Genomic DNA, 12,910 nt, shown 5'->3' with positions numbered 1-12,910 from the left:
GTTCTAATTAAGACGAAGTAGCTAACATTGAAAGCAAATTGTGTTGGAATGAATTTTGATATTGCTGTTTAATGAATATTAGAACTCAGTTATCTTTCTACACAGGTTTCATGAATTAAAAACTATGTTGAAACCAAAGATTTGAATTGTTTGAGAGTACTTTTCATTTATGAATGTAGATATCATTGAATACCTGCTATGCTGAAGCATTGTCAAGATGCTTAGGAAGTCATAACAGGAAGAAAGCTGTAGTATGCTTCTCTTTCGTTGTTTTTCTTCAAGTTCCTCAGAAAATCCTGTCAGGCCACTTGATATCATCCTCAGCCCTATCTTGGTTAAAGCCAATGCCATATCTTTTTCTCTTCTCCTTACTGTCTTCCCATGACTCCTTATAGCCTGTTTTTCATGCAATAGTTGGAGTAAAGTTTTCTGGTATTAAAGTAATTTTTAAAAATCTTATGAAATACATAAATAAAAATAATAGAAATGTAAGAGATTACAAAAGACAATCTTAAAACTTAGTAGATATATGAATATAAAAATCTTGCTTTGGTTAAAGATATTATGCCATACCAGCTAGTAAAATCTCTTAAAAATAATATGGCTTAGAAAAAATTACTTTTTTTGAGAGAGAGTCTCTTTATGTAGCCCCAGGCAGGTCTTGAATGTACTATGTAGACTAGCCTGGCCTTGAACTCATAGTGTACTGGTCTCTGGATCCCACCTGCTAGAATTATAGGCATGCACCACTACCCCTGGCTAGAAACATGGTAAAACAGCCTGTTTTTAAAAGAGTTAAAAGTAAAAAATAAAACTGCAATAAGGTATATTTATTACAAGGTGAAAACAATAAAAGTAAAAATGGCATATGTATTTATGTCACTTCCTAAACCTTCTAGTCTCTTTATCATTGCTCTTACCATGAAACCCAAACTCATTTTCATGTCTTAAAAATGCACATGTACTTCTTCACCCTCATCTCTGTCTGTCTTTCCTTGAAGAAAGTGCTCCAGTGTCATTGCTCTGCATCAGTTCCTCAGCCTGGCAGTTTTCTTGCTTTGCCTTTGTTTCTCATTTAGTCTATTACTTTGCAAATAACAGGTGATTAGCATATACTTGCCAGATGAGTACTAAAATGTAAACGTGGCTGTCTCTGTTTGGAGTGGTTATAGGTGATATTCAATTTATGTATTTTTTGTGTTTAAAACTGTTTTTATAAGGGACATGTGTTTTTTCAACTTTTAAAAGGGGACAAATAGTGTAATCCCAGAATTGGACCGAGCATAGCAGAAACTGAGCTAGTCAAGATGAACTTACAAATTAGGTGATTGCAAGCAGGTCAAAGACCTGTTCAGGTAAATCAATTAGGCAAGCAATTGTGTTTAGGTACCATGAGTAAAGGAGTATTGGTTTAGGGAGCCAGTCATCCTGCTTTCCAGTGTAGTAGCCAATAGCCACATGTGTTTATTCAATTAAAGTTTAAACAAATTAATTAATAAGATCAACTTAAATAAAAAGTTTCATTCTTCAGTTGTACTACCTACATTTCAAGTGCTATTCGCCATAGGAGGCCAGTAGTATGTTGATGGAACAGTTAAGAATATTTCCTTTATCACAGAAGATGCATTGTCACAAAAAAACAGAAGCCAGGATCCTAGAGAGTAGCTGTCAAGGAACAGGAGCCCAGGAGAGGGAAGAAAACCACAAAAACTTGCTAATGAGGCTGAGCAACATGAATCCAGACTGAGAGGTTAGGTGTGGAGCAAAATGACACAGCTGAAGAATTTACTCTTTTGTCAAATACCTATACTAGCCACACAAATTATTTAACAAAGAGTAAGAGTCCATGCTGGTATCTGTGTTTAAACAGTGTACTTTGTCCTATTACGTGATCATTGGTTTTGGGGGAGGAGGTACCTGTTGAAAAGATTTCATGGGGCAAGAGTGAGATAACCTAGTCCATGAAGGATTATTACTAAAGTGTATGGCAGTGGCTGGAATATTGAATGTGTTCTGTTTCTTATTTCGCTGCCATTCCATACCATTTGAGAGAAAAGTATATATCTTGATAATAATGCCTATATTTCTACAGAGCTTAGGTATAGTTCAGCATATCTTTGTACATATTAGTAAATAGGCTATAAAAACAGTGGTTTTATTCAAACTGAACAGCAGAGTAAATTCCCTAATCTGAATTTCATTGTGTTAGATTGTTTTGGATTCTTAAAACAAACGTGACTCAAATTGTACATACGATGTTCACTGTAAACAATTGAAATATATATGTGGACACTATCCTAAATACATGGAATGATGTTAATGTGCTTGCAGCATAGAGCCATTTTGGTTAGACAATTATAATAGCAGCTTATTTGTACTTTGGATGAAATGGTAAGCTAATGATGTAGCTGTTAATTTGAATTTAGCAGACATTTTAAATATAGGTTTCTTTTACAGAGACAGAAGTTGCAATTTAAAGGTCTTTGGTGGTCTAAAAACAGCTTCATGCTGTAGTAGCATGGTAATGAGTACTAATCCAGTTTATACAGTGATGGTAGTGTGTCATGTTTGTGAAGGATTGCCCAACTACCTTTCCTGGGTTTTATGTTAATTTAAAAATATTAAATATAAAACCTTAAAACATCTTCATGCTGAGATAAACTGTTCAATTTAACTTGTGCTCAAACACCAGCTGTCAGGAATTATCTTGTTCCTAGTGGTTTTTGCTCTCACCTTATGCCCTTTCCTGCCAGAGGCACACTGTGGGATGACAAAGCACACCTTGTTAGGATTTATTGCTTAAATAATACCTGGGGCAAGATAAACATTGGGAGTCTAGGAATTAGCTACTGATTGAGTGATGCCATTCATTGTATAATTATCATCTTTAAAAAATTGGTGGTGGAAGGAAAAGCAAAAATTGCTGATGGATCATACCTGCATTCCTTTTGTGGGCATCTACATCACTTCTTTTGGGTTGTTGAGCTAAAGATTTGAGGAATTGCATATTGTTCAGTTTGACTACCATTTTAAAAGTGAAAAAGCAAAGTGAAATGCTTTACTAATGATGGAAATAAACAAGATTGTTTCAAGATTTGTTAAAAAATGCAATCAATTTCCATTTAATGATTAAACAAACCAAAGGAAGTGTTGGTGTAGGCAGCTTCATATAGTTAATGTTATGAAAATCATTGACACTTCTCTTCCAAATGTATTGCATTCTCTTTCTTTGGGAGGTTTTCTTTGGAAGGCTCAACTTTCAGTTTAGATTTGTTAATTATGAATCAGCTGGTGGGTAAAGTGAGAAGTGGGGGAGTGTAATAAAAGTGGAGTGCAGGTCTTGCCGTGGTCGAATATTTGCTACAGATGGTCCACCCTGAGGAAATTCTTCATGAAGGAAATTAACAGTTGAATTGTGGCTGGAAATACATTTATGATGGACTTATTGTTTATGGGATGTAGGATTTTTTTCTTTCTAATTACTGTCATTTAATTCACATCCCCCAGATCTGTAGTTTTATTCATATATAACATACCAACAATTTAGAATAGGACAATGAGTTGCATATACCTGATTTACTCAGGTTAATCAATTGATAATGTCTTTGAACATTTTTTATTTCTCTTTGTAAATATATACATGTGAATATTTGTTATTAGTAGCATTTTCTACTGAACTATTTAAGAATTAGTTGTAGACATGACACTTCACATGTAAATACTTTGACATGACTTCCAAACTATAAGCATATTTTCTTGCATAACTGCAATATAATTATTGTACTTATGAAGTTCAAGAATGATAAGAAATTGTAATCTTATATTTGGTCCACATTCAAATTTTCCCTAATAATATTCTTTATAGCTGTTTTTATTTTTCACATTCTAGTATGCAATCAAGGAGTAATACATTGGATTTTGTTTTAATCTAGATTTTTTTCTATTTATGATGTTAACATTTTTGGAGATCCAGCCAGTTATTTTGCATAATATTTGTATGATTATTTCCGTATGACCAAATTCAGATGAGACATTTTTGGCAGGGATACTACGTTGAGGATTTACATCTTTCTCAGTGCATCACATTTGGGAGTGCATAATAATATTTTGTCCCATTTGTCTATCAAATTTAATAGATAAGTTTGAGAGGATGGAGGGTGATTCAATAACTAGACCTGGAAGTTGCCATCCATTTCCATATTGATTGGTTGAAATTAATATTTTGTTGTTTTATTTGCTAGGGATCATATTTATAGGTAACACATATCTGCATATTTCAGAATTTTTCCATATCAGTTTTAGAAAGGCTTATACTTTGTAGTGGTGCGGATAACTTTGGACAAAATAAGGCATTATTTGACATAATTTTTCTGTTTGCTTTAGTTGGTTGTAGATGGACATTTTATAAAATAAATACACCTTCTTTGTAAGATTTTAGATTTTTTTTTTTTTTTTACTTTCAAGAGATAAACCATAACATCAGTAGGGCAATGTGATTTAAAGAAGGATCACTGGCCTTTGGTCTTATGTGGTTCTGCAGCCCATGTAGAAGGCACTTGAATTCCTGTTTATGATATATGCACTTATTATGTAATCACTCTTGTGTGTGAAAGGCTAGTACTGCAGATCATATAAACACCTGAAGTTAGCCATTTGGCTTGTCAGCAAGGGTGAATTTATAGTAGTTGTAATAATGGTAATAACAAGGAAGATATTTTGTATTTATAGGTACAGAAAAAAGCATTTGCAATGTAAGTGGTCCACAGCCAATTCATTTCTATGGTGTAATGAAAAGTGCTTCAGGCTTAGACCAACAGTCTCTGTTTGCTGCTTTCTACCAGTATGATCATAGAAAAACAAAAAACCCTCTTAACCTTCTTTGACCCTTTTAGAGTAGGAATTATAGCCATGAAGGGTAAATGAAGCTACATTATGCTATAAAGATGGCATTCCCTCAAAATTGTGTTATTTAAGTGTCCTCATCTGCTCAGGTACTGTCTCTTTCATGTGTCCATATGTGTAGGAATCTTGTCGGGGAAACATTTCCAAGTTGTCCCAGTTTACTATTCCTCCTTTCTGTTGGTTCCTGTCATACTTTATATATGTCTCTGTTTCACCAGCATTCATCCTAGTGGGTCGTCTTGTTCAATTTTTCTGTCCTTCCTGGCTTGACCGTATCGCATTTTAGCCTTTTAAGCTGATGTTTCTGAAATGACAAAATAAATAAATACTTAGTTTTATTTATAAACATGGATAGGTAAGCTTTCCGTTTCTTTTTCCCCTAAGACTAGGAATCAGCCTTTCAATATTTTTGAAATTTGTGGTTTATATAAGGAATTTTATAGATTGTGTATCTGGTGTCATTAGCAGTCCAGTGAGGGAGAAGTAAAGGTTATTTTTTTTAAACGGTAAGTATTAAAGGATATTTTAAAGTGGGGGATGAGAAAATATGCCAAGAGAAAATGACCACACTGATAAATCTATTACACAAATCAAAAGGGTTTATGTGAATGTGTGCCATTCTTGCTTTTATATTAAATTTCAGTAGTTGTTTGCATAAAGAAGTAAAGTGTAATGAAAACTGGCAAGCAAAGTATTCCCCAGTTAGCATTATCTTTGTTCCATTTGTCCTTTATATAGAGCTTTTCTTGGCTTTTTCAATAAAATCCACCCTCCTGCTGCTTCTCCTCCTCCTCCTCCTTCCCTCCTCCCTCTCTTATTCTCTCCCTTCTCCCCTCTCCTCATCCTCCCTCCCATTTGTTTTATATTTCTCAAAGCTGAGACCAATGAGATTCAGTTCTTAGAGATTACTTTTTAAGAGTTCAAAACTTAGAATGCTGCTACATAGTACTTAGATATGTTTTTCTTGGGATGAGAAAAGGAAAGAGGAGAGAAGAAGGGCAAAGAATGGCCCCTTCAACCATGTTTAGGACAGTAAACCCAAATTTCCTTGTTTCTAGGATCCTCTTTGCAAGCTCAGTTCTTAACCTGACAGAACTGGCTGCCCTTCGGCCTGACCTTGGGAAATTGAAAAAGATTCTATACTTCCATGAGAACCAATTGGTATATCCTGTCAAGAAATACCAGGAGAGGGATTTTCAATATGGATACAACCAAATTCTTTCATGGTAGGTATATATTTCATCCTTTGACATCTTTTTCTTTGTAGATATTTAGCTTTAAATTAAACACCTTAAGGTAGGTGCAGATGTTTAAACATTCTTTCCCTGGTAGTAATTATTTCTGCAGTATACATAATATCATAGCTACTCCTTTTATAAAATACATATATGTAAAAATCTAATTATATGTTGAACTAATTTTTTTTCATAACATTCAAAATAGAATCCAGAGGTTGACACGGTTCTTCACGGGATTTCTTGATTTATTTTTTAAGGCACATTTTTAGAAAGGGCAATTAGGCAACTCATATTTACCAGCCACTTTCATTGTATTCTGCTAAAGTAAAAATAGAAATTTACAGAGAAATAATAAAAATTGTAGTAGAGCAAGAGATTCTGCTGCCTCCCTCTTTTTTTTGTTGTTGTTCATAAAACAGAAAACTGGAAAACGAAAAGTGAACCTTTTGGTGTTTTTTTCTTAATCTTCTCATTGCATCTTTTGAAATGACATAGCCTTAAAATACCATGACATTTCAAAGGTGAGGGTCCTTCTCTATTGTACTTCAACAGAGTGTATCTCCTGATGCTTAGTTGATGAAAGAAGTTAATAACAAGTCCCAAATGGCTTTGCTGCAGAATCCTATTACATAACTGTACAGGTCAAATGGAATCAGTTTGACAGTGAATGGGTACATTTTACCACTTTTATTAACAGTTATTAGCTATTGGGATTGATGATGTATTTAAACAGACCCTCAACAATTCCAAGTCTGTTGAATAGTTTAGTAGACACAGAAAAACAGCAACATGGTACTTACTGTGTTTTGAGCATTTTGTAAATGTTTTCTTGCAATCATTTTTATAAGCTGCTTCAATTGTGAAGTAGCAGTGCTATCAAAATAGAGTGGAACTGCTTCACGTCAAATGTCTCATAAAAAGTAAGTGTTTTTAAATTTCATAATAAAATTAAAATACTTTTAGACTGAAGCAGATAAGGGAAATATGTTTTAAAAATAAAATAAAATCATTTGTGCTTTATCAATGTGGAGAACTCATTTGTAATATTCTTATGATTTCTTGAATTAGCATCATTCTTTTTTTCAGATAGTGTTTATTACCCCTGAGGACTCACTGAGAAAAAAATTAAGTCTATTTTTTCCTTTATGGGTGACTTTAAAGTTGATGGAAGTTACACCAATTCAGGGACGATATGCACCAAAAAGATTATTTTTGTAAACTATCTTGGATCTTTAACTTAGCATCAACCAAATTTTTGAGCAATGTAAGTAGTTGGATTGCATGCTCTTTGAGGGCGGATATGAAAAAAGAAATTAGTTGACTGCCCCTCCTCTCTTTTATAAGAAATTGTTTTCCTCATAGAAGATGAAACTATAAAAGCTTGCACATGATTTTTCAACATTTCTATTCTCAAGAGGATAAACTGATAGACAAGCTAGGAGAGAAAGAAGTGGACTTCATCATCATTTGGCTTCTTAAGGGGAAAAAAATAGTCCACAGTTGTCCAGAGGAAAAATAAGAGTGTCAGAAAGCAATCCTGCTCTGATTCCCTTTGAAAAGTATGCCTCCTTCTTCCTCAAATGTTTCTTTAGTTTTCTTGCTGACTTGTGCTTTTGTTGACACTGTCACATTTCTTTCTTGACTGTGTAGCAGCTAAGGATTTTAAAGATGACTGACATAAACACTCACCTTAAACAGAGGCTTCACTAACCCTATGACTTATGAATACATGTCATAACTCTATATTATGACCTGTGGGTCACTATTACAATATGTGACATATGGTGAAAACAGACTAGCTGTAAAATGTCCTTCAGCTTTTGGGATACTATTGATTAGAACTGTGTCAGCAATTTTGTGACATTCCTTTCTACTATCTTTGGGGTAATCATACCCATTCCCCAAATTTGCACCAGGAAGCAACTGGAAAAAAACAAAAACCAAACAAACAGACTTTTATACAGAAGCACTTTTGGAGGGGAGGCATAGGGATAGCAGATCAACATTCCTTTAACTGGTTTTTCATTTTGCCTGTCTCTGCCGATATAATACAGACTAAACTGAGGATTAGGTTTGGTATTCCTACCTATGTGTAAGTTCTACTTACAGTATTGTGTTTTGCAGTCTTGTGAACTTACATGTTTTCTTTTCAGTCTTATTCATCTATTATTTTTAGGGTGAAATAAGACTGTACTGTCTTATTTAACCATATATGCCTTCTTATGGAAATGTTTCTGTGCATTTCATAGAGCTCCAATGACCCTGAGTCACTGATTAATGAAAGAAGATATTTTAAAAATCAAAGCAGTGATTTATTCAATCTGTTTTCGACTCACAAAGAAACCATAATATGCATACAGGTTTCATGCCGCTCACCCATGTTTTGGTGTCCAGGAAAATGTCACAGGCAACCTTAAAACTGTTGATAAATTTATGTCACATAAAATTAGCTTTCATATTTTCTTATGACAGTATATTTTGTATTATTTTTATTTAAAAAATACTGAGGAGAGGAAAACAGTCTGTCACAAGCAGTAGTCAGTATTAGATCTGAAGGCCCATGATATTGTGGTATTCTATAATATATTCCTTTATATAATAAATAAGACCTAATGCTATGGATTTCTGATTCATTTTCACTAATATTTTCTACTTCTCTGGTTACCCCAAATATAATATGGTAGTAAAATGAGTTATTAAATATGTAACAGTACCATCATCCTTCCTGTATAATTCCAGAACTTTATAAAATGTAGCACATTTCTTAGAGCCATGGCTAAAGCAGGAACTAGACTTTAACCAAATAGTATGAAAACAGCTTTGTCTCAATTAGTTCCTTTGAAGGAGGTGAAGAGTATGGCAGTCTATTCTCAGCAGTACAATGATGAACATCACTGACAGAGAAGTTCAGTGTGGTAAATTGGGCAACAGAGCAAAAGATCTTGCTGAACTTAATGTTTTGATAATGTGGAAAGTTTCTGGCATCATGGAGAAATAGGGTTTGGTTTGAAGTCCCATTAAATCATTTAATTTCCTTGTTGCCTTTCCCCCCAGTGCCACAAACTAGCTTCCCATGATAGAATATTAAGAACTAGTTTATCCATTAGAGACAGTTTGATAGATACTGATGGGAAGTGAAATGTTTGTTTCAACCTAAGGTGCAGTATAAACTCTGATTAATACACATAGGCCTTAGGCTTATTAAAAAAAAAAAAAACAACTCCAAATGAATCTGAGCTGATCATTTGTCTTTATCTTTTCCCTTTATGTAGCTTGGTGGCTGATGTGGTGGTGTTCAACTCAGTTTTTAATATGGAGTCATTTCTCACTTCTATTGGAACATTTATGAAGCTGATTCCTGATCATAGACCTAAGGATCTGGAAAGTATCATCAGACCCAAGTGCCAAGTTATTTACTTTCCCATTAGGTTTCCTGATGTGAGCAGGTTAGTGTGTTTGACTCTGTTTTCAATATTGTGTTACAGATTACTTCTCTAATGTAGAGAAATTGGTGTTCTTTTTGCCAGCTTTAACTTTTCACAATAAGTTTGGTTGAGTAGAGAATTGAGTTGTATGTCTCCATACATGATTTATAAAGATTTTAAATAATCAGGTATCTAACTTATTACTGAATGGGTAGTTCAGATATTGAGTTCTTCCATTCTTTATTCTTACTTACTTGTTTGCCAAAGTAGGATGTTTTGGTTTTAAACCTTACTATTTGTTGTCTTATTACAGAAATCATTGTCAAGCATATTTCTCTACTTTTGCATTCTTCTTAGGCCCATTGATTTAAAATGCATAATAGTAACTCTTAACTAAATCAGTCTTATTGCTTGGATGACTTTAATTTCCCATGCTTTGTTCTTCTGTTATTTTTCCTCTTTCATCTTTATTATTTATATATAATCTTAAAGAATTAAGCCATCCATATTGGATTCAAATGCACTTAATTGCCATTTCTCTTTTTAAGGACATTTTTGTTACCCTTGTTACTGGGCCCACCCTGAATTAGCAATGGATAATGTGGCTCAAAGGGAACATTCTGGGGTTCCTTTTCATTTTTGATTAAACCTAGCAAAACTATTTTTATAACTACTAGGAATGTTTTTCTCCTGTGAATAGAAAGTTTACTTCAGTGGGACTCATACTAGTGGTGTTTGCTGCTGTTTTGTAACTGTCCTTAAAAGGAGTTCAGGGACAGCTGTTTCTTCCCTAACTCTGAAATGAAGATTGGAAATGATTTAATGTTCATATATGCTGTGTAGAAAGTCAACATTAGTCTCTGTGTTCTTCACTTACTGAATTCATCCAGATTTTGCTGTAGGGCAGGACTCTCTATCTGTACCTTCAATGCTAATTTATTCGAGTGTCTTACTACTCAGTATTTCACTGATGAAAAATATGTCCCATACCAAATCAAGTTAGTGAGTCATAAAATTTAAGTTAGACAGCCTTGCATAGTTCTTACTTTATGTGGTACAGAAAACAGAGGCCCAGAGATATTGAGGTTGGCTTGGAGTCATACACTAGACTGTTTGGTTCTATGACTTCAGATTCAAATTTCTGTTTATTATTAAAATTTCCTGTCATTGTAGGTTATTTGTCAATAACATCTAATGATTTATTTGCTCTTTTGAAAACTGTAATGCTAGGTAGAACTAAGATCATAATCAGTTTTCAAATATGTATGTATGGGTAAATATATACATATGTGTTTTATATACATACATATATGTAAAACACATACAGAAAAAAAAATATGGTATATGTGTGTACATGCGTGCCGGTAGTTATATTCCATGACACCTCCCCACCCTCAGGAATACCAAAAGCTACAAATGCTCAAGTCTCTTATGTAAAAGGGTATAGTACTTACATTGCATATAACCTATGCACATTTTCCTGCATATTTAAAATCATATCTAGATTACTTATAGTACATAATACAGTGTAAATGGTATGTATATAGTTGTTACGTGGTATTGTTTAGGGAATAATGGCAAGAAAAAAAAGTCTGTACATTTTCAATACATAAATTTTTTTCTTCCCAAACATATTTGATCTGTCATTTGTTCAGTATATGAATAGGGGACTTTGGATAGAGGGCTAACTATATGAATATGTTTGTATATTTTTATATAGATAGTTTTCTTATGTGTGATAAGAGAATTTTAACTTTTGAAAACTATAATTGTTATACTTTATAACTGTAATCGTTAAACTTTATATCTGTCAATAGCTAGAACACAGTTATATATTTGCATTTTTTAATATGAGATCTGCTTTTTGAAATAAGTTTTTAAGTTTAATATTTAGGCAGATATACATCCTTAATTGAATAGGTGGTCATAATTCTTCTTACTACCATAGATTCAAATAAATGATATTTTGTAGAAATCATTTGCATCAGATATGCTCCTACAACATCATGATTAATGCACCTAAGGCAATGCAATAGCTTATTAATTTCCACATTTACCATAAGGGAATCTAGCTAAGTAGAAGAAGGTTAAGAAATACTGTGGCCAAGATAACATTCATAAGCAGGGTCTTAGCCCAGAGTGTTATTTGAGTTTTTTCAAATGGTAATTTGCTTTGTACAACCTGAACTCACGCAGTGTTAGTAAATGATTATTTCATGAATGACAATCATTTTAATGCCTGCAGTTTTAAAAGTGTATTATTTCAATGAAATGTTGAAAAATATTTGTAATTCCAAAGGCAAAATAAGCAAGGTAATTTAAAAAAACAACTTTTGAACACTTATATCTTTCTCCTTACAGAAACATTATTTGGTGGTGGCAAAAATCATTTAAATCAAAATGAATCTATAGTTGTGTTATTAATAAGCTATATATAATGTAATAGATATTAATCAGAGAAGAAGGAAAAGCCTTTTTTCCAGCAAAGTTAGTGAGAATTTATAGAATCAATGTCTGTTAAAACTCAGAGCTTGTCTGTCAACTAGGCATTCAGTACTATTGGACTTGGTATACCTTTTGCTACCTATTGCTCTCTTTACACACTCTCTTTCTCATTCTTAGATACCAGAAAAATAGTAGTAAGAGATTGTATTTCCTTGAAAGTATTTAATGATCTGTATTAAACATGTGAGGATGGGAAAGCTCTTAAATGCTATGATCACATATACATGTATTTGGTTCTTGACCCCTACTTATTAGCTCTGTGACATGTGCCAATGGACCTGAACATAGGTTCTTTAATAGTTATGATTACATTTACCTTTTCCTCTCATAAGGATGATATATTGATTAAATAAAATAGTGCATGCTAAGTGTCTAGGATAATGCCTGGTATATAATAGACGATGAAGGATTATTTCATCTTATTAACTACCTACCCCCCATTAATTTGTCACCTGGCATGTCTGTTGCCACCAGAGTATAGAGAACTGTCCTCACTCCATCTTCCATCTCCCTATAATCAATATGTAAAAGTAGAGAATTCCTCTGTCAAAAGGTCAGTCTAATATAAAGAGGTTTGTTTACTTATTGTATCACCTTAACTCAAGCAATCCTTTGACCTCACTAGAAGCTGCTGTCCATTGATTTAGCCAACTTCTATCCTTCTTGTCTTATTTCCTCTTCTTTATCCAGTTTAACTTCCATATATTATCATTATGTTTACTGTCTTATACATGATCTCTAATCTTTTACACATTTTGCTTCAGATGTGATTGGTAAAACTCCTGATCTTATTAAATCCATTCTTTATGAACTTTCTACGTGCACTCATCAGACTAAAGA

The 12,910-nt window shown here is 33.4% G+C and overlaps 1 protein-coding gene across 17 annotated transcripts in view; it reads left to right on the top strand.

Annotated features, from left to right (window-relative positions):
* Gtdc1 (glycosyltransferase like domain containing 1) overlaps positions 1-12,910 on the top strand; it is a 428,360-nt gene that overhangs the window by 177,850 nt on the left and 237,600 nt on the right. For 16 of the 17 annotated variants that reach the window (XM_074070676.1, XM_074070677.1, XM_074070680.1 and 13 more), the window contains 2 exons: positions 5,961-6,128; positions 9,413-9,586. In XM_074070676.1, the coding sequence (XP_073926777.1) occupies positions 5,961-6,128; positions 9,413-9,586 (342 nt within the window). Of the gene's footprint in view, positions 1-5,960; positions 6,129-7,234; positions 7,405-9,412; positions 9,587-12,910 lie in introns of those variants that run through there. The other variant, XM_074070689.1, reaches the window with a different exon arrangement.

This window comes from Castor canadensis, chromosome 4 (genome assembly GCF_047511655.1).
Source record: "Castor canadensis chromosome 4, mCasCan1.hap1v2, whole genome shotgun sequence".
Classification (NCBI taxonomy): domain Eukaryota; kingdom Metazoa; phylum Chordata; class Mammalia; order Rodentia; family Castoridae; genus Castor; species Castor canadensis.
The sequence above is the reverse complement of the archived record's forward strand: the minus strand, read 5'-3'. Positions and strand labels throughout refer to the sequence as shown.